At 34.3% G+C, this 23,910-nt stretch overlaps 1 protein-coding gene across 3 annotated transcripts in view; it reads right to left on the minus strand.

The window, feature by feature from the left end:
* Nucleotides 1-23,910, minus strand: part of Drgx (Dorsal root ganglia homeobox) — a 78,166-nt gene that overhangs the window by 27,873 nt on the left and 26,383 nt on the right. For all 3 annotated transcript variants that reach the window (XM_031980372.2, XM_031980371.2, XM_031980373.2), the window contains exon 2: nucleotides 5,979-6,225. In XM_031980372.2, coding sequence (XP_031836232.1) covers nucleotides 5,979-6,063 — 85 coding nt within the window. In that variant the 5' untranslated portion in view covers nucleotides 6,064-6,225. The remainder of the gene's footprint in view (nucleotides 1-5,978; nucleotides 6,226-23,910) is intronic.

Below are 23,910 nucleotides of genomic sequence, written 5' to 3' on the forward strand. Positions count from 1 at the left end.
CACATTTTGCAGACATGTAAACGGACGATCGTCGTAACAAATTTGATTAACCCTTTCGCTACCAACGCATAGTATCGCGAATTGAGGTGCTGGCTGGCCGAAATTATTTTTCCGCACAGGTCTTTCGGCCTCATCGCATAACATTTTTTTATTTTTTTATATTTGAGTTTATTTTAAGGTGGCCACATTAACAGTGAAATCATTAGTGATGATCAATATATAGGAAACATTACTTATTAATTAATAGTACTTAATACATAATACAAGATATTCAGAACAAACATAACTTAAACATAACTTAAATTGCTGTCTTTCGCACGCTTCTACATATTACAGTTTCTATGAAAGAAGCGTAAGGTATACTGTAAATACAGCAACAAAGGTTTTTACGTTTATCGGAGTTTATCATGTAAAAGTAACACATATATGAGGAACATAACTGAAACAGTAAGAATAATCAACAGAATTAATTAAAACGTACGATTAATCGTACTTTTTGCGTGTGTTCAACGTCGTCTTCAGTCTGAAAGATTTTTTATCCTGAGTCTTAACTCTTTGCACTCGTATGTCATGCTGGAGATGACAATACAAATTTATAATACTATACTTTATTTGCGGTATTTTAAAAAGTACCACAGTTTAAGAGATTAGAAAAATTAAATCTTATTATAATAGTAATAAATAAAATAAATGTGAAATGTTGAATTCTACTGGTGTAAATTACTTTAATTTATTTCTCTAAAAATAAATACTAGTTTACACCTAATAACATTGAAATAAATCAACAATAAGGCAAGAAACAATAATAAATTAAAACTTAAAAAAATAAGTTAAATATAAATTGAATATTACTTTTCCATTATCAATCGTTAACCTTTAGAGTAAACATACACATAGTAAAAAGATCGAAATTATTTTTTTCCTAATAAATTATTAATGATAAAGTAGTTGTATTGATGAAACTTAAGAAATAAATCATAGAGCAAGGGGTTAAGGTATTTTTTGTTTCGACTAAAATTATAATAGATGTAAGTGAATATGATAATAAATAGATATTATAAATGTAAGTGTAATATTAACAAAATTTATTTACACAACATTTTGTTCGTTGTTCTCACTTTTTATTTCTTGTCCCAATCAAATTTTTATAATATAGGTATACGACGATAGATTTAAGTCTCTTTGTCAAAGAGTAGTAGAAAAAATCTGTAGATAGTTTTGTTTTCAAATTTTCCGAAACAGTTTGAAGAGAAGATAATCTATTTAGAAGTAATGTAAATTTAATTTCAATTTCAGTCTTTAATCTTCTCGTCTTGAAAGCTCTATATTGATTTAATATCCATGGTAATCGAGGAAGAGAAACTGCACATTTCACATCAAAACGAAGAATTATTGCGCAAAATTACTTACAATTAACTTTCAATTTATGTTTGATAGGTTCTTTGTGCTAAAGCTTGACTGCTCGTTTTTCAATTTGATATTCAAACATTGTGCGCTAGTCTACAATAAACGCAAACACGAATTTTGCCTAACTCTAAGGGGTCTTCTCAGTTTGACAACGAAAAGTAAGTCGATTTTTCGGAATTCTTTCAAACAATAGGATTAAACATATCGATTTGAAACATTTTGAATTCATTAACTGATAGGTATATGAGAAAACAGGGAAACATTTGTCAAACAAAACCAGTAGTTTGTTGAAAAATTAGCATGTCTAAAAAATCTGTTTCTATATGGTGTCCATAACATCATCAGTTATAGTTCTTTAAATAATAAATAACAGTATCTCAAAAAGAATTTGATTGCACCTTAAAACTGAGGTTGGTTTCCTACTCGCAAAATTAAAATTTTCTATATACATATTTATAGTTCTAATTTAAATACGAAAAGTATAAAAATCAAAGTTGTAGGTAAAACTTCAAGTAAATTAAATAATTATTTTTTAATACATAATAATTTTTAATACACAACACTTAATATAAAATTAAGGGTGTAAGAGTTTTAAAAAATTCGAGTTTAAAACTTCTCTAATAATCTTTCAATGCAAGAAGTCGTTAAAAAAAGTCGTTTTTAATATTTCATATTTTAATTGTAAAATGCGGAAGTGTAAGAAAATGCATTAAAAAATTTGATTTCCGTCGATCGAGAAACTTGAAAGACCACTTAAGTGAAAATACGAAAATAATTTTCGCAAAGAGAATAATAAATGCGCATTAAAAAGATAATTTCAATTTAGATTGGAGAAATCAATATTTTATTTAAACTGTAGTTCGTATCTAGATGAAGGGGGCACTTACACGTCCCTGAGGATACCGGCGTCTCCCTTCTCTCATACACCTACGTTCCCCATTCGATTATCTACCTACCACATGGATCTTATTGAGGTTCATAATATGCAATAAAGTGAACACATGCATCGTGACTCGATGAACCGTGTTTGGAATGTATGGAAAAAGTAGAAGTCTCGTTTGATGCATAATTTTCTAAAATCATATGAGAGGAGAAACGTTTTGATCAAATGTAATAGAAATTGTTGACAAATAAATAGATACGATAGTAATTGAAAAATTATAGGTAGGTGTTTGTAAATTATAATTAAAAAAAATAAGTAATGAAACCTGAAACATTAGTTTCTTCTATAGAATACTTATTACACAAGAAAATTAGGATTTTTTAACATTTTGAAATGGTAAAAATTGGGATGTAAAAATAAATTTTGTAACAGTTAAATAAAATATTAATACACCCTATATATAATCATATAATTGTCTTTGTTCGTTCCATTAGTTTGATTTAAGAATTTTACAAAAGAAAGTAAATCACTAGAAACGATAGTGAAGAGAACCATTTATTTAAGATTTATTAAGAAATTTTTATAATCGTTACATTAATTATTGATTAATGAAATGAGTGAACAATTCATTTCATCAGTTTCATTTGACAGTAATTTTTTGAAATTAACATTTTATATTGAAAATTTCCCTCTTAAATTCGTTTTTAAAGAGAATTAAATTTAAAAAAGGCTGCGCTAACAGTCGTGGAATCTCATTAGAAATCTACATGCAGAATTTAAAGCGAATTTGTAAAACGTATCACGCTCGTCACAAAAATAAAATTACGTTTTTAGAAAATACGTTCAAAGTTTCATCAAAACCGATCAGGCATTTCAATAATTTTATTAAAAATACAAAGAAAATTAATTATTCGAAATTTTCAATTAGTTAGACTTCTTTAAGAAATAATATGCAAAACATAATTCAAAGATTTAAATGATCCAAAAAAATTAATTTTGTCAACTCTTAAATTACTTCTTAACTTCTTCAAGAGATTATCTGCAAAAAATAATTCAAACATTCGAATGATTCAAAGAAAATACATTGTTTCAATTCTTAAATTACTTAGACTTTCTCAAGAAATTATGTGCAAGAAATGACTCAAAGAAAATAAATTTTTTCAATTCTTGAATTACATAGACCTTCTAAAGAAATAATTCAAAGATTCAAATGATTTAAAGAATATAAATTCTTTTCGACTTTTAAATTACTTAGACTTCCTCGAGATAGTATGTCCAAGAAATAATTTAAATAAAATAAATGTTTTCAATTCTTGAATTCTTGAGACTTCCTCAAGGAATAATACGTAGGAAATAATTTAAAAAAAAATTAATTTTTTAAAATATTCATCTGTAACCGCTAGATGTCCCCGAGAAATAGTCCAAAATAAAACGTAACTAAACCTGGAAATACAAGTAAACGAAGAGTTGATATTATTTGTCGTTTGGGACAATGAAGAATTTTCGTAAACGGTGGTCAACGTGTCGCGTCAGAAAACGAGATTCGACTTGGAAAACGATCGGTGAATAGGCAGGCACTCCGCGCCGACGAAGTTCTGAAGAGCGACTCGGCACCGCCGTCGGGACGCGGTTTAACCGGAAGTTGGTTCGAAGTGCAAATTAAGTTTAGCGGCCGTCCAGTTTGTAGCGTCCACTTTGCGTAACTCGGTCTAGTCGGTAATGTAACTTCATCGATGTGTTCCGCCAGAGCAAGTGCCGGTACAATCAATCTCCCTTTTCTCTCTTCCTCCCCCATTTTCTCCCCGACCACACCACCCGCGCACCTTTGTAGCCACTTTTATTTCATTCTATCACGATCTCTTTTCGTTTTCGTGTTTCCAATCTTTGGTTGTTGTTAACGCAAAAAGGCAGGAATTTTCAAATTGGCTTTGTCACGAAGGAAAATAAAAATGAACGATAATTTGTCGTTTATTTAGGCTGTTCGGTAATTGACTATATGTAAAATAATGTAATTGGCTATGTTGCGAATGAATCTTTGTTAGATGGAAACGTTACTATCGTCTGTTTGGAATATTCATTTTGATCGGTTTGAGTGGTTTTATTGTTGCAAAATAAAGTCTTATTTCAGATTGATATATAATAAATATTTTTATTATTTCAATATTAATCCTTTAATATCACTCGGTATGTGAAATGTTATACCAATACCTTTATCCAATAATAAATTAACATTTTTTTATGAAATCGAACGTCATATTTTGAATCAGTGACATTAAGTATATGTACATAAATCTCAAAATACAAACGATATTTCAATAGAAATATGAAAGCGCGTTGTAATTTCCAATTATTCCCAATAGATTTCACTTGCACGCTTCTGTTCCGATTAAATTGGCATTAATAAATGCACACATCAGGTTGAAAGAATTTATATGGAATACACGAGTAAGTAACAAATTAACGTTCGAGTGCAAATTAAAATTCGCTATCAAAAATTCTCAATTGAAAAGTAATCAGGAATGGTTTCGGAAGTGTATCTCCCGATATTTTTCAATTTAAAATATCGAAAGTGATTCTGAAAATTGTATGATGCTGCCGGTCGACGGTTTGTCATGATATAGACCGTTTTAAAGTCTGCGCCGGAGCGAAATTGGGGAAGAATGGCGAGGGTGAAAATAGATGAAGAAGCGTAAGATTATGGGCAGAATCAAATTTTTCTTGGCGAGGTAAATCGGGTCGGAACGATACTCTAGGGAGTGTCGTAATCGTGTCGCCGGAAGGGAAAGGGGGATTCTGATAGTAGAACATGTTTGTAGACTCGATTATTATGTTCTATGATGCATATCGGAACCGCCTATCATATGATAAGTAACAATAGAACAATAGAATATGAAATTCTACTGTTTCGAAGGTACATCATTTTCAAGATATAAAATTTAACGTACTTAGTAGAAAAATAATTATATTTTTCTAAACAATATTAGTTTTGTATGTTTACATTACATTACATTATACAATTCTTCATAATTTCCAAAAGTATCATAAATTTTGTCAATTCTTGAATTACTTACATATATACTCAAGAAATAATTCAAAGATCCAAATGATTCAAAGAATATTAATTTTGTCCAATTCCATAATTGCTTAGTCTTCCTCAATAAATAATAAGGAGGAAATAATTCAGAGAAAATAAAGTTTTTTAAATATTCAATTGTATGGCAATAAAATATTAATTTTCCATGACTACATACCAATACTATAATCAATTAATATAAATATACATTGTTTTGATATTTCTAAACGTCATAGTTCTTCATAATTTCCAAAAGTACCATTCTACATACGAACCATTTTGTCACTAACAATTTACTCGAAAAAAGAAAGAATTCTGTATGCACTGTATTCCGACATTTGTTACGAAACGTAGCAATTCATACCACGTAAATAATATTCCCCTTTTAATTTAATAGAATCGAATGACATTTGCATTTTCTCAATACCATAGATCTAATGGAAACAATATATTATTGTGGCTTAAACAAAATTGAATATTCCTGTTTACTACATAAGTACCTTTCAAGGCTTTCTTCTCAAGACTCATACTATATTATAAGACAAGGGGTTAAAAAAGAAATTTTTATTCATAAAATTTTACATCGGCAATTTAGTGTTCGATCTGTCTACTCACAAGGATGAGTTGCGGTGAAGGGGTAGTCGAGGGTTGGCGGTAACCGCGGGGTCGGAAGACCTGGGGGGCAGTGGTAGCAGAACATGCCGCCAGTCCTTGCCACCGTGCCACCCCCCGGCCCCCCGCCACCACCGACTCCAGGCACCTGCGGCTGACTCGTCTGTTGCTGTTGCTGCTGCTGTTGCTGTTGCTGATGGTGTGGGTGGTGGTGGTTACTGTTCGGCTGGTGAGCGTGAACAGATCCAATCTGCAACCACAAGTTTTCAACATTATCAATTATGTTTCTTGGGAGAATTAATTAACCGTTTCGTTTCGAATGGTACACATAGATATCACGCACATTTTAAATTACCAATATATACATATATTAGTAACGTCGCCTCCGACCACTTTAATTTCCGATTTAGTACACGAAATAATATAATAGGAAAAAATTATAGAAAAAAATATGATTACACTTGTAAATACTAACTTGACCTTGATATCTCCGTCACCTATCTATGAAAATAATATTTATAACATACAATGTCTTCAGACCAAACAACTTTTGTAAGAACATTTTTTTTCTAACTTTACACTCTATGTATATACTAAATTATAATTTATATATACTAAATTATAATCTTTCTGTTGCGCATTTGTACCCTTCCCCACCCTCCATCTTAAAAGGATTATCTTAATTCTTTCATTGAAGAGCTTCAATTTTACTTGAAAGCAGCTGTTCTTGACGTTCCCTTTGATTCAGGGAAAAAAATATATATACAGAGACGAAAGGGTTAAAGGCTATTGCAATGACGCCTGGAAACATTCCCGTAGATGTTTCTGACGATAAGTGACTCACTGAATGAAGAAAGATTTGAATCGTTCATTTTAATTGGACGCGCAATAGACATTTATAGAATGAATGGTATTGAATTTTGCGTATCTATATTTCGACGATTAATGTTATTATTTCGTGGTGATTGGTATAGTTAAACTATCATTTGCATGCAATCTTTTTATTTTTATTATACTATTTGCTATTATACAATCTGTATATTATTCTTTATAGTTGTGAAGAAATAAGGTACAAAATGCCTTAAAGTAGAAAAGGAATGGTATGGTCAGACCAATAATGGAATAATTATGTTTTTCGGGGAGCACATTAAATCGATGGTAATCTGTGCTCCTAGATAATTATATAAATACTACATTCCTTTTCTTAAATATAAAATCATTTACATACATTTAGCCATGATGAAACTGCAAAAATGATTTATTAGATTACAGATACTTGAATTATCATAAAAGAAATAATTTATTTCTTGAGGGTGGTTTTCACATATAGCTTAATTAATTTTTCTTCTCCCAAAACAAAGTAAATAAATATTTCTTCATATTAAATTAAACATGACACGAGAACATTTACACTCTGATAAAAATATTCGAAAAAAGCAAGAACATAAAATCCGCCAAAAGTCACATCCAACACTCAAGCGTCTCCGCGATGCGTCCGAAGACCCGCTCGAAGGTCCAGGAGCCGCTCAAACGATTCCTCTAGGCATCCGAACCATTCCTGCCCAGTAAAATTCCATTTACTCCCTGCGAAAGGAAGCAACGTGCATACGTAAAGCGAAACCCGAGTCGGTAATCCGTCGTCGTGGAAGGTCAGGCAGCCGAAACGAAAATTGGCTGAATTTCGTTAAGTTTGGCAGCAATTACTTTTGATACCCGACACGCGGCCGTAATTGCGTTGGGCCAAGCAGAAGCAGTAGAGGGGTAATAATTCGCTAATATCAATTTCAAATTTCAATTAGTATCATCTCGACGTCTGCTCCGCCCCCTCGGAGCTTCTCGCTTGCCCTCCCCTCTCTGTCTCTGCCTATCCTTTCTCTCTCTCCCTCAACTCACTCCCTCTTGGCTCGTCCCGTGGACCCCAGAAGAGCACGGCATGATCTAAAATTCAATTTGTCCCTTGTACCAGAGCCGCAAAGGGTGAAGGAGGGACACGAGAGAAGGAGGGATGGACGGGGTTTCGGGAAGACGGAGAAAGAGAGATGTCGAGTCAGAGGAGGTGAGAGAAGAAAAGAGAAATGTAGAGCGGGAGGAACAAAGAAGGAGAAATCTAGAGCTGGAGCAAGTGAGACGAAGAAAGTTGCAGAGAGGGTGAAACTAAAAAGGAGAAATCTAGAGAAAGTGAGACGAAGAAAGAGAGATGGAGAGAGGGTGAAACGAAGATAAATCTATGACTACAGCAAGTGAGACGAATCGAGGGTGAAACTAAGAAGAAGAAATCTAGATCTAGAGAAAGTGAGACGAAGAAAGATGAAGGGAGGGTGAAACGAAGAAAGAGAAATCTAGATCCAGAGCAGGTGAGACGAAGAAAGGAAGACACAGAAAAGTTGAAACAAAGAAACAGAGATCCAGAATCAGAGGAAGTGAGATAAACACAGCGGGTACAGAGGGGCAGCAAGGGGTTGGCGAGGGGAGGCAAGCAACGCAGAATCGCGAAAGGTGGCAGAGAGAAAGGAGAGACACGGAGGGACGAGCGCATAGTTAGAATACATTGAGTTTAAAGCCACTCGCGTGCACGCCGTTATGTAACCAGAGATACGGCCCTGTAGGCACGCGCATGCGCGACACGGCCGTACCATTATAAATTGATAACCACGCCGTTTATTAAGTTCCACGACCGATGGCTGCTTAGGCAAAGAGCCCTCCACGCTCCTCGCCCGATACCGTGCATTATTTATTTACTGGAGTTTACAATCCCTCTAATGGAGATCGGCGTAATCGGCCGCCCATACGCCTGCTACATCCCCCACCTCTTTCCTGTTAGCGTCTACGTCTCTCTCTCTCTCTCTCTCTCTCTCTCTCTCTCTCTCTCCCTCTCTCCCTCTACATCTCTCTCACCCTTTCTCTCTCCCTCTCTCCCTCTACATCTCTCTCACCCTTTCTCTCTCCCTCTCTCCCTGTTTCCCTGTTTCCCTGTTTCCCTCTTGCCGCCGACTCGCTCGTCCCGTAATCGTGAACGGCTGCCCTACGCGGTGCCACTCGTCCCTGTCGTGCTCTCTCTTAATCGTGTTTCACCCCGCTTTCGAAAATCCGCGCGTCGACGGCGAACGCAGAAATCGGAAGAGGATCTGAGTATTGGTGGCTCCGAAGCGAATGGATCGGTGATTCTTAACCCTTTCGAAGTTTCGGGATATTTTCAGTCGGAAGCGGAATACGTGGAATAATAACATTACTAATGATATAGACTTTTGTTACAAAAGTCGCCTCTCCATTTACGCGGAGTGTTTGTTCCATGTGGGTTCAGTCTACGCGAATGAGACTTGCGTAAATGGAGGGTGTTGGTACAAGGGAAAGGAAAATATGCGAAAGAAAAGCTGGTATATGTTTTAGAAATACATATTTATCGTACACAGCTTAAAAAAATAATAGTAAGGACATTTTGGGAAACAAAAATACGTTTTATTCGGTGACACACGCAGATCGAGTAAATTAAAATCGTGGACAAAAATGACCGTGTAAATAGTATTACAATATACCGCGTAAGAAAGAGACTCTGTAGAAAGTGCCGCGTAAATCTAGGGCCAGGTGTAGTTGAGTAACTACGGTGCTTCCTTTCTTTAATTGGACGTACATGTTTATTTAACTTAATGCTTTGAATGTAGATATAATAATTTAGCGAACAAGGGTTGTGGAAATGATTGGTGGGTGATACGATGTATTTTAACCCTTGTCCGTCCCCTAATTTTACAACTTAATGTATCCCTTGATGTCGAATTGGGACAGTGATGAAAGATAATATCGAAAATTTATATACTACACTCTATATTCGGAAATAAGGTTTCTCGTATCATTAACAATAATAATTAAAAAGAGAAATATTTGACATTCTACAAATACTTTCCTATTATTAAAAGAACATAAAAACACAACAGGAAAGATTTAAGCAATATTCGATTCCTTAACAGATAATTCACAGAAAACTATTTCTCATTGCTGTATAAAACAATAAATAATAAAATAACACACGCAATAAAATGAATAACAAGCTAATAATAAACATATTAATTATAATAAATAACAATAAAATAATAAATATTAAAACTACGTCACAAATTAAAAATCAATTAATATCAAACAGAAATCCCCATTCTATCATCATCTCCAATTCTCCTCTCCCAAAAACCATCCCTTAAACATCGACCACACTCAAACCCTCCCCTGTTCTAAAAAAAAAACATTCTCATTCATCCTCCTACAAACTCCACTAGCTCCCTCATTGACAGAGCGGCACGTCAACCGCCACCAGTGACACCGATAAAAGGATTACTCGATTTGTCGCAGGTAAAGAATCCCGAATCACCGATGGCCCCTCCATTCGGTCTCGATCTCCCCGCGGGGCAGCGTCACCCTGCTCCAGCTTCGAACGCGTAATGACGGAACATACGCGCCGACATAAGGGACGAAATGTAGCGAGGCTAATCCGCGATGAGTCCCCGAGGGTGTCCCCCGAGCAGCCTACCGGGCAGTGGGGAGCGGCAGGTCCCTCTGGCCCCCAACTAGCCGCGCATACGTGACCCCATATCCCCGAAAATAAACCGGCATGCGGTCCGGGGTGTATATTTGCGGTGTTCAACCAGCCGGGCGAAACATTATGCCAGTGTTTTATTGTGCAACCGTGCTCTGGGCTGCGCCCCGCTGAAGGGATTGCGGCTTCGAGTGGAGCCTGTTTACACATCGGCACACGCGCTGGATTTGTTACACGCTCGTTATACCCGGCTGCTCTTGTTAACCGCGTGATCGCGTAATCGGCCGGGAATCGTTGAACGCGTGGAAATGGAATTTAAATCGAGGATTTTTGTCATTCGAGGTAATTGGAGAGCTTGATAACTCTGTTTCGGTGGTGAGAGTTTGTTTGAGCGGTTTCATTGAGTATGTTTAATCCCTTGTCTTGTAACAACTTGTCAGATACGTGGTGAAGATTTTCAACATGATTTAACAGACATGAATATTACTCAATTCATTCGAATTCAAAGTCAATTTTACTCTTCTGTAATCAATTATTATACTTAAGAGCGAACATAAACATAGAATATACCTGCAGTTTTCCTCTTTTTTCAATAAATTATTAATGACAAAGTAATCGTATCGATCAGAGTTGAGACAGAAATCAAAGGGCAAGGGGTTAAGCTTCCTGTGAAGTAGAGTTTGTTGGTTTGACCCTTCAGTTACCGGTGGCAGAGCATTGACACCACAGATTGAGGCAAAATTCGCGGGACGAATATTGGCGATATTTGTTACATTGTTACAAAAATGAGCATGCTAACCCCCGTATTATTTCATACAACATCCCTATACTTAATCCAATACATTTTCAATTGTTTCAAACCTTTGATTGCTGCCAGTATGTGTTAGAATCGAAGCGAATACGTGCGAACATAATGAATTCGGTGGTAGTATAAAAAACGTAATTGGAATTTCATGTTTAAAATAGCAAGGTAACTTTGTAAATTCAAATGTATTTATTATTATTGGTCTCTGAGGTGTCTAAATTCAGTATTTAATGTAGTTAAGTTATTATATTGCATTTTGTTTATTTATCTAATTAACTTCGAAATCCTCAGAAGCAGGGCTAATCTATTTCAATATTAGTGAAAAGCGAGCCAGTGGGCAAGTCGCAAAGCTATCAATATAAAATCGACAAAGTAACCGCTACCTGTTTTTTTGACAGTTAGGATAGAATAAAAATGATAAGTTAGTTAACATGTATTGTGAAAATAAACGTATTTTTCTTAAAAACTTTTATTTGAAACATAAAGGATTAAGTAATAAGGTAGATTAAAGCGTACTTTTTTATGATGATATTGGCAGGATAATATTGAAATAGGTGTAATATTTAAATTAATTGTAGGTTATATTTTCTTGTATTTTCTTGTCTCGTAATTTTAATTCGTGTGGTACAAAAGTGAGCGAAACTATTATTATTTATATCATATATTTTTAACACAATTTAGTATTTTAACTTTTTCACGTAATTTTAAGGGCCATCCTTATTTTGTATAAATTCCGTCTTTATAATATCAAGTACCTTATTAAAAAAATTCAAACTTCTTCATGTAATTTGACTTTTAAAACAAAATTCAAACAAAAATCAAGGATTAACGTTGAATAATTCTAAATGTTTTAATTGTTAAATTAAATGTTGTATGAAAATGATTTAACCGTCTCATTTATTATAGCTGAAACTATATTCAATTAATTATTTGTAAAGTGTCTCGTTAATAATATTTACTACATTACCTCTCGCTTTATTTTTGTCAATTGCGTGCGATTATGCAAATTGCTTCATCAGAGGCTGGCCGATCCATCGACACTAATGCTGACATCAACGCACGCGAATACCAGGCTAGCCCATTATGAAGTTTACGAAAATTACGGCTACGTACGTTAGCCCCATGTTGCGGTGTAAGTAATGTACACATCCAATGGTTCGGTAACCCGGATTATGGACATCCGGTAATGTCAGTATTCAACTATTTGGGTACACGTAGGAATATCTTGTTACTAGCAGTTCTAATTGCGCAGGGTCAGTGTTATTGAGTTATTGCAGCTTAACATCCTCTCGAGTACCGTGCATCATTTATTTAGCCAAGAAACTACTAACTGAACTTCGGTCGAAGTGAAGCAATATTAATGAAACGTAAATAAATGTAGGGCGTATATTCGATAATCAGATTTCACAAACGTTTTAAGTCAAGTGACAGTGGAGAGATACAGGACGATTTAATGCTGAAACTAACTGAAAATTGCTGAAAATGATTATAGTACACATTACTAAATTAAATGGAAATGTTGTAATTATTCACACGGTTTAACGAAAAATAACATTAAGACTTATGAATTATTCATTACGTTAAACTCATTTATTTATATTTCATTGAATGTTCACACGGAATATTCTGTACTTTTATTTATCCTACAATTTAATTTATAATTATAATTATATTATAAAATTTAATTTATAGTTACAATTATATTATACAATTTAATTTATAGTTATAATTATATTCTATAATTTTATTTATAGTTCAACTAGACATTTGAGAAGAAACGTTTCTGTTTATCAAAAAGGGAAATTATCAACCGTATTTGCCACATTTTCAAAAAATAATACATTCTATGTTTAATTTTTTTCGATGTTTCTTATATTCTCATATTCTTAAGTATATATTCATGAACATTTATTATACACTTTATTCTATTGTTCCTAGTACAATAGGATTTCATACAGATTTTACAAATAAGAGATTCCACGGAAAACAGGATTATTTAATCTTTACCAAATAACGAACCGCCAATTTAATGTCGTAATTAACGTTGGCAATATTAACCCTCCATTGCATTCCATTCTCGATTGGAAACTTAATTTCCAATTTTAATTTTGATTGATTTACATGTTCTTTATTTTGTACCTATATACGTTTAAAGTTATTATATGGGAACAATCATAAAATTCAATGAATAACATTGTTTATTCATGTATTTTTATTAATTTCATTTCCATTCAAACATTTAAATAAAGTAACAGCCATTTTTTATATTTTTTTTTTATATTTTTTAATTCCTCATAAAAATTCATCCAATAGAGCGTTATATTTTCATCACAAGTCATAAAGTGCAATAAATATTATTGTTTATTAATATTTTCATATTTATTTTATTACCACGCCAACATTTAAACAGAACAACAGCCCTCTATTTATTTTTAACTCATAAAACTTCATACGATAAAATATTAATATACTTATAAGTAACTCTTTCAGCGACCATGTTTACGATCTTGATCACACAGTTTCAACGGAGAGGGTGGCAGCAATCCTTCTTGTCCCACGACTTCAACCCCTTCCGCGTCAGATTGGAATCCGAAGGGGTGGAAGCGTGGAGTGCAAGAGAGGACGGCGGGAACAAGCGTGGCGCGGCGGGCTAATTATAGAATTATCGCTTTTAATTGCGATTCGTGCTATTTGCGCAATGGTGCGGCGGTGCAGCGCGATTGTCGTCGCGTGCCGAATTATTGGATGTTGACGTCACCCGATGCGGCACCGCTTTACTCGTAATTGCCGGCACCAATTATGCAATTAGCGCCGCTCTCTAATGAGCGCAGTGTTATACACGCGGAATCTAAACACTCGGTTATTCGACGACCGACCGTGTTGCTAGTATTCCGATCTCTCGTACAAACGTTGCTACTATTGTAAAAAATTCACATTTGTTGTTTAGGAAGTTGTCCTAGAAAATGATTTTCCTTTCTGCTAGATATTAACTAGAAAACCCATTTCAGACAATTTATTTCACTGAATTTTGTATAAATATAGGGCTTATGCATACGAAAAGTAATTTTTGGAATGATTTTTAACGAAGAAATAAAATTGTCGAAAGACTTTAAATTAATTATGAATTTTAAGATATTAACCTTTCACACTCCAGAAGAAATTTTTAATCGCCATTTGGTTTGGTACAGTAAAATTATAAAGTTTGATATTTATTATTAAACGTTGTGTAATACATCAGTAATTAAAATAATGAAATAAAATAGCTTTGATCCTTATTTTGTATATGATTTTTGTTGAATTTTTAACTGTTGAATATTTCTAGTAAATCGATTTATATTTTATATATTATTTATAGTAAATCGTTTATAAACGATCGAGTGCAAAGGGTTAACATCTTGTATTATATTTTGGAGGTGATAAAATCTATCATGGAAATGTTTTAAATTTGCTTTTGATTAAGACAATATATGATTATTTTTGTCTATCTAACAAACAAACACGATTGCAATAAGAAAATATGTTGCTTATAGAATTGAGAATTGGTTTTTTGAAAGGCATGAAAGTAGTACACCCATTTTTTGTACACTTTGTACACTTTATCTGTAGTATTAACATGTTTAAGACTGGCGATAACTAAAATATTATGATTGTAAAGAGTTTTCATATCAATAGTAAATGGTACTGAATTAATGAATAATATTTTCCATGGTTTCATGACAAGGCTCAATGTATTTAAGATTTCATGCGTAGTACATGCATAATTTATGTATCAGTATTTTGATAACTGGTAAACACAGAAAGCGATAAATTAATATCACGACGATTGAACGGTCAAAATTATCAATGAAATTTAATTGAATCGATTTTAACGTTAATGTTGACATTAGCGGTAATTAATATTAATTTGTATTACTATAAATATTGATACCGTTATTATCGTTTCAATTTGCTATTCTTCTACATTTCTGATTTCTATTAAAATTCTGATGCTGTTTGCATTATAGACCTATTCCACGATATTTGATCATATTAAAGATATTATCATATCAGTTCGAACATAATTTAAACTGGATATTAAAAATAAATATTGCAGTCTATTATAAATTACTCTTTTGAAATTGTGTCATATGTATATAGCTGTGATTAAAAGTAACCTGTTAGTGGTCATCTACATCTCATATTGACTATAAAGATTTAAAAAATTGCAATGTAGAAAATTATATTGCCATTCAACCATTTTTACGTTTATAGTTATGTAATAAAGACATTATTTAAGATGACCATTCATGATTATTTAGAACTGATAATGAGTTTGAAATATTTTGAAATATTTATTTATATACCTTAAACAATTATTTACAGAAATCCAACAAATCTTCAATATCAACAATAATAACAATTGCATATAAAGGAATGCTTCTAAACAAAGTAAAGATAATAATTCCTTTCAATATTATTATTTAAAGAAAAATTTTTACTCGACATATTGCAGACACTTATAACCCTAAGTTCTTGCCAGCTAAAATATTATTTCAACAACTATCACATAGACAGTAAATTCTTTGATTAACTGGAAGCAATAACAAATCGTATAATAATTCAAAGAACTTTTCGATCATCCTACCCTAGATACATTATTTTCCACGACAATTCCTCAACGTCCAATCACCCAACGACCCAATTTCATCTTTTGTTTAGCCGTCGACCAGTTAAAAAACACCCGCAATCACGATTTATTATATCCTGATTGAAGCAGCAGCGGCCGCAATAAATTATGGCACTAAGCTCGAAATTGCATCAGTTCGTTCCATCGAACGACAAAAATCGAGGCGTACCGTAGAAACGAACGGCTTGCCCGCATTCTGTTGCCGGTCCCAATTACGTAAAATTCGTGGAGCATCAATTGGCCGACGTGCCACGGCTGCAGCGCTGGAAAACTTCACCGAAGACGCGATTAACGAAGATTTCATTAGGGACAATATTGCGGTGGCATCGGCGCTCGTTGACCGGCGGGTCCTGGTTTCTTTATTGGCCGGTCCCGGGGAATAAATTGGAGGGAATTAATTAAGCGGCACAAATTGGATGCAGCGCGTTAGCCCTTATTCTTGGATGATACAGCTTAATAAGCGTCTCCTTTTGTGAACGGAGCGCGCGGGGCCCTTCGGCGTCGGCAGGCCTCGCTGGAATGCGGGACGAGGAAACGCAAGGTCGAAGGGCAGGGAAAGGAAGTTTCTGCGTGCTCGGTTAATTATATTTATCGCGCCATGAACCACCGGCCGCCTGTCTATTTGTGTCGGCGCTTTACTCGTCCCTTAATTCGAGTTTCGCTTCTGCGTAAGCGAAATATTTTAAGGAATTGCGTGAGAATACGTTTCGTAACCGAATTCCTTAATCGATGCGACTGCTCGAGAACATTCCGCTTCTAAATGGGACTTGATTGTTTCGAAAATTTTTTGTACTATTTGTACTAGAGCAACCGAGCGTTTGATATGATTAATGTGTAATCCTTATAAAAATTGTAACAATGTATTTTCTTTTGGTTTATTCATGTTGATTATATCATTGAAGTGAAATTATTTACTTTACAATCATTTCAGATATTCAACACTTTAAACACTAAACCTACTACGAACCGATCAAAAGACCGGGATTTAATTTAAAATTCGGTATTTTCCTTCGTTCATTTAATTTTATATCGATTTATATATTGTTTAATTAATCGGTTTATCAATTTTTTCCTTTCTTTTCATTTCTACTAAGAAACATTTATAGTATAGTTTTTTATCTTCATTTTGTACCCAGTTATTTGAATGATTACGATAGAAATAGGCACATGTAAAGTACCGGTACCACATTTGGTGTTAAAATATTAATAACTGCAAAATAAGAAAACTGAGACCCGTTATTTTGACGGGTGCGGTTATCTTTGTATTAATTGTTTGTGATTCTTGGTTGTTTAATTTTAAATTTGTATCGATGTTATATTGTTTTACTATAGTCTGAATACGTTGTTTTGACAGTTTATTTAAGAAAATTTAAGCAATATTAATTAAAATACAATGATACGCAATGAATGTTCTTTTGTCGTCAACGTCAGTTACTTATACTACTGCACCTCTAGAAGACAGTTCTTTGTAACAGGATCATTTGACAGCCATTTTCTAAATTGTTTTTGGACACTCGTAAAGAAGCATATACAGTGATGAATAAAAATTACACAGACCATATTTCCCTCGTTGTATTATCTACTTGATATAATTTTCTTATGAAATACAACTTTCACAAACAATTTTGATGAAAATTGAACATTTCTTGCATCAAAAATAATGTTATTTTTCACAATTTTCAAGTATTACACATTCTTCTCTCAAAATAAATATTATCCCTATTTCTGGAAAGAGGTAAGAAGAAGCAGTTAAAATAAAAGTAATGTCCTCCCATAAAAATTTATTTTACAAGACACAGCAGACATTTTCTTCTGGGACATTATTGACCCAGTAATACCAACGTTATCAAATATCTCTGTCTCCTTTCTAAATACTAATCCAATCAAACTTCTAAATTTCGCTCCATATCAGAATTTTTATATTTCACAACAAAATAATTATCTTCATTATATTGTTATTTTACATAAATTCTTTAAGTCACAAAAACAAGTTTAGTGCTCTGAACAAAGTGATACACGGAATTGTATCCTTTCGCATCGTAACGCGATATGTTCCATGCCCCCGACACGCCTTGTCCGCGTCGGGTTAACGAATGAAAGGTTCAGCGGTAATAGATTTTAATAAAAAGTAATAAGATTTGAAACCTAGGCTCGAGCTGCTGCCAGTTGTCCGTTTCCAGCGAACTGGTCTATAGAGGAAAGCGGTTGCCGCGTAGCGGACCAATGGCGGCTTACTACGAGCAGTGTTTCGATTGGCACGGGTCAAGAGGGAAGCGTGCTGCAGAACGTAATATCGTGTCGCGTACAATACAATTGTAGATCGGCTTCTTCAATAATATTACGGCATAGACGGTTAACAGGTTAAGAGCGCGCGCATTGTCGTCTCGTTGAAAAGAAATCGAGGACGAAGCGAACTGTGGGTAAATACGCCCGGCGTAAGGCCATTTTGTTCCGACGATCGAGATGTACAATTAGATCTAACGCCGTCTATAGGACATTGAAGCATCATCGGCATCATTTTTATGATTCTAATTAAAGTTCTCGCTTGTTTTATTGTGTTACGTCTATTTTGTAGAATATTCGAAAGCAGTGGATTAATATGATCAAAATATTGAATAGAATATTATAATCAAGGTTCCTTTTAATTTAATTGTTATTTGGATTTTGAAGAAACTACTATTGTTTAATATTGTTCGAAAAATTGTAGTACGGATAAAGTGAAATACATTCACCGAGCAAATAAAAAATTTCAGTGTAAAATATGATAATAACGATGATCATCGATAACTTTAAATATCCCATATGTAGGTCACAATGATCCCAAGTAAAACGTGAAAGAAAAATTTTATTTTACAATTTTATAGACGTAAAAGAGTAATGTGTTTTTTGTTGAAACTTTTTTGCTATCTCTCATCGTTCTCAAGATAATCCACAGGAAAAAAAGTTTTCATTTTCTTCAAGGGGTGGTTCCACCCCTTTAAAGTAGAATTCAGCACCAGAAAAGAATTACAATGTATTAAACTTGACTTACTCTACTTACATACAAGGTTTCATCATTTTTTGAATTTTCAGGTTCAATATCTTTCCTTATCAGCACAAAATATGAACAGCGACTACAAAACTGCGCAATAGTCTTGCAGTCAATCTTCAGGATACTTCTGACGAACAAGAAAGATTGAAAAGGTATCCTTTCCTCCAACCACCCCTCAGATTCACTGACTTAAGTCCGTAATAGTCATCGTGATGCTATTGTGTGTATTCACATTCATGCCAACACAACTCAATATATACAATACTAAATATTGTAATATCTAGAATTTTTAGAGTAGCTTAGGGTACTTTTAGGGTACTTTTAGAAGGGTAATAAAGGAGGGAAGCCTAACGGTTGAGGGAAAGTAACCTGCACAACGTCGCAAGCCGAAGGTTTCCAGTTTGACTTTGAAGGGGTGTGTTTGAGAGTTTGTTCAGAGTGCGAGTGAGAAGAATGATTTTAAGGGATAGAATGATTTTTGAGTGCGAATGTCCGAAAACAGTCTGTCTACAGAAAGTCGTGCGTTGGCCTTCGTGGCAATAAGTTGTGTGTTGCATTTTAGTTTTGCGTCGTTAGTACATAGTTTCTTATATTAATAATATTTATAGTTATTTGTTAGTTTGCCTGTATTCTCGCATATTATTCCCGATACATACATATTTACACTATATCAGTTACTCCTTGGCCAAATCGATTAACTCCACTTTTTGAACTTATGAAGATTTTATCGTTTAAAGCATTTCATTGGCTCTTAACTTTTCGCATTTAAAATAAATTTCCCTATTACTGGGTGTGGCACCACGAAACAACAGAAAACTTTCTGGCCATGCAAAATTTACAATCATAATAAAAATTACTTCACAGTCATACTATTTTACACATTTCACATATTCTTTATATTAAAGCTACACATATAATAATAAAGAACTTTAAAAATCAATGTACAAATATTACATCATCTTTCTCTACTTGTTGTTTTATGGAGTTAACCGATTTGGCTGATGAGTGGCTCATCTATTAATATTGTTAAACTGTACTTGTGCAGTAACTAAAATAAAACATAAAATTCCGATGCCTGGACGACGAAAGAATGAACGTTACATTAAATGAATTACGCAGCTTCCGTGTTCCCGTAAGAACTTCAACAGCCTCCGCAAATGTTCCAGTTCAAAGTTCGCCTCTAACTAAACAGTGGCTCGTTAAACCAGCCGCCGCGCCGCGCGCCGCGCGGGTCTGCACGTGTATGAACTTCTCGGATTGTTTTATTCGTTAACACCCTGTAGAGCACCGTACACGGCCCGGTCTGCGGACCGCATCGAGTACGGTGTAATGTACTTTGGTTAAGCGCATCGGAGCATGCTCGTCGCCGAGTTAACGCATTTAATGGAGGTTAATTTTGCATATGGTATTGCTCCCCCGTGCCCTAACCTCTTTACTCGCGTACGCTCAACCATCCCCCGCGCATCGTAAGCTCACAACCAAACTACCCAAAATTACGGCCGCAGAACGGGGATCATTATTAAACCGGTCGCTCGATCTTTCCGCGTGATCGAATTATGCGGTTAAGTATTCAGCCCGTTGCTATTCGGCCTCGCGGCTATGTACCTTTCCAGAGAGGGGAGGGGGACTTATCATCGCTACGGTACAGAGGAAACGATGATTTGTTTGAACGATCGTTCGCTGCTACTTTTTCTTTCTCTGTCTAACACTAATCATACCGACACTTTTCTCACCGTAACTAGTCAAATAACTGACTTCAAAATATAGATAAACAAATTAAATGATAAATTTTTCTTAGTGGAAACAGAAAGCGAAGGAAGAATGAAAATTGAAATACCAATTAATTGGTCAATATGGGAATTGATATAAAATTAAATGAACAAAAGAACGCAGAATTTTGAATCCGATTATTTGACCGGTTAGGTCCGGTTAGTGTCAACCACCTGCCGTATGATTTCTTTCTGAACTGTGATCGATCTAATTACTTTGTCATTGATAATTTATTGAAAATAAGAGAAAATCCCAGTCTTATTCTATATCAACGTTTGCTCTAAGGTGTAATCATTGGTACCAGAGGAATAATATGTAATCTGCATTTAAAAAAATTGAATAATATTTATGTTTGTTAAATTCTATCTGAAATCTTCACCACGACTCTGGCACGATATTGTAGGGCAAGGAGTTAACAGCAGCCATTTTTTTAAAAGAGGTGTTACAGCATAAATATCATTGATACTTAAGAAAAATGAATGTATTTATGGAAGTTAACCCCTTGTTTTATGATTTGTTTTTTAACTATGATCGACACAAATTTTGATGTTACATCCATCATGATATCATACCATGCTTGCGTCATCTGAAAACGTGTTCATTATCACTTCTATCTAAAGATAACGATTATTCATACCGAAATGCTCCATTGGCATTATAACTACGTTTGCTTGTAAACCAAACTCCGTAAATATCTTGTACATCTGACGAAATCTAAAAATGGCTGACAGTCCGACGTACAGTGCGGCCAAACGACCGTTTTCTGAACAAAACTCAATAACATAAAAACTATGAGTGATATAATAAAACGCTTCAGACAAATGTTGTAAGGTATAGAGTTAAACATGTAGTGTTATATGTTTTTTACATTGTGGTAATACTATGAAGTTTTTTCAATAACAATGGATATTTTGCGTTTCGATTCAAACGTTACATAGAAAGAGAAACGAAATTTATTTGCACAGAATTTGTGTTTTTGAAATGAAAATTATTTTATATATCAAGGACTATTTAACAACACATCGGTAACCTTAAATTTTCGTTATGTAAATAGTTCAATTTGGGGGTTTTGTCCACAGGCGACCGCACTATGCGACGTCCAGATCCTTAGTCACTCCAACCCCCAACGTGAATCGTCAAGGCCCTAATGTTTCCCCCTCTCTACTACCAAATCCTCCCTTTTTTGAGCTTTCCTAAATTCCATTAACCAAGAAGAAGTGCAGACTTGTATAACCACGCAATCGTTAACAAGTCAAAACCTCTACCACGTTTTTCCAACTCGGACTCGCCATCGTGTGACTCATCAACCTGTTAGCTGTGGAATTTAGTTTGAAAAATCTCTCGTTTTGTATGCAATGAAATAAAAAAATCAGGTGTGTATTCGTCAAACGCAGGACGAATACACACCTAGTATACTCGCAGTTAACTGGTTAAACGAGTGATCGCTGTTACGTTTTGCTTCTCTTTTCAATGACATTTAGGGAGCATACACGTTTGAAACGTTGGAAAATAGACACATTTCTTGTATCTTTTTACAGCACGAAGGAAATGATGATTTGTTTGGACGATTATTCACTGCTAGTACCTTTTCTTTTTCTATTTAATGATATCTACGAGACATACATGTTTCCAACATCGAAAGTAGAAATATTTCTTTTTTTAAAGGAAATGATTGTTCACTACTGTTTAATATAACTTCGAAAATATTAATCTTTCTTCACACATTTATTACCCTCTTGCCTTATGATTACTTTCTGAACTCTACTCTACACGACTACTTTGTCATCAATAATTTATTAGGAAAAAGAGAAAAACTGTAGGCATATTCTATGTCTATGTTTGCTCTCATGTTTGTCAAATCATATTGAAAAGCTGCACCGCGAGTCTGACACGTTGCTACACGACAAGGGATTAAATTGTTTTCTATTCGACTATTACAACTGTGTCCTTCTAAAATTCTATACTCTCTAACCGCGTCATTCTGTATTGCAATTATTACACTCAACTTCACATTAAAACATCATTGACAATAAGCACACCCATGCACGCACGCGAAAGCAATATAAATATGTGACGCAAACGGCGCAAGTTCGATTGAATTTCGTTGGAAAGGTCAATCGTCAGATGCACGGATATTTATTGCAAAACAATCATGATGTCTGCTCTCTCCCCTCTTTCACGAATCGATTCCGAGATCACTGGCCGCGGCAATGGCAATGCATCGAAGGGGAAAAGACGAGCGTTTAAGGGCTATAAATGCATGCCGAATGGAACGGTACCCGGAAGCGGAATCTCTTCTGGACCATCGACTGGAACGAAATCGCGTGGGATATTTCTTCCACGATGAGGGGCTGCTCTACGTGCCATTAATTGAGGGGGAATGAATGGGGGTACATGATAAATAGCTCGTAAAGGAGTGTCGAGAAACCAGAAGTCGCAACGTCTCGCGCCACGTGTATACTCCAAATCGAGTGTTTGGTTCGATGAAGCGTGATTGCGGGTAAACCGAAATTACCATTATGAATCTTTCAATGGAGCAATTGATCTGAACGAAAATACAAGCAAATTAATACTAGAATTGCCGAGAGTTTAATACGATTAATATATAATGCTTATAAAAATTGTAACAATATATTTTCTTTTGGTTTCTTCATATATTGATTATAATATTGTAACTATTTATTTTTCAAGTCATTTCAGATATTTAACGCTTTTAAGGTATCAATAATTGCGAAATAAGGAAACTGAAATCCGTCATTTTTATGGCTGCGGTAGCTTTAGTGTTACATAATTGTTATCTTGGCAATTGCTTTTATTCTCTTCTTTATTTTTTATAGAATATTATTTAGAGAATTATAGATTTATGAAGAATTTGTGATGTGAAATAAATATTTGAACAACTTACACAAGCTAAAATGTTACATTTCAGAAAACAGATTATTTCAAATGGTGACCTTGCAAATATTAAATTACCATTATATTTTTTAATTAAAATATTATATTTCTTTAATTTATTAATTTGTCTTCAGTAGAATTTAAATGATAAAATATTGATACAAGTTATGATTATAAGCAATGCTATAAAGTATTCCTAATGAAATTGTTATTTTATTTAAATGTATTTACTACTTCTGCATTAGG

This window comes from Nomia melanderi, chromosome 1 (genome assembly GCF_051020985.1).
Source record: "Nomia melanderi isolate GNS246 chromosome 1, iyNomMela1, whole genome shotgun sequence".
Classification (NCBI taxonomy): Eukaryota; Metazoa; Arthropoda; class Insecta; order Hymenoptera; family Halictidae; genus Nomia; species Nomia melanderi.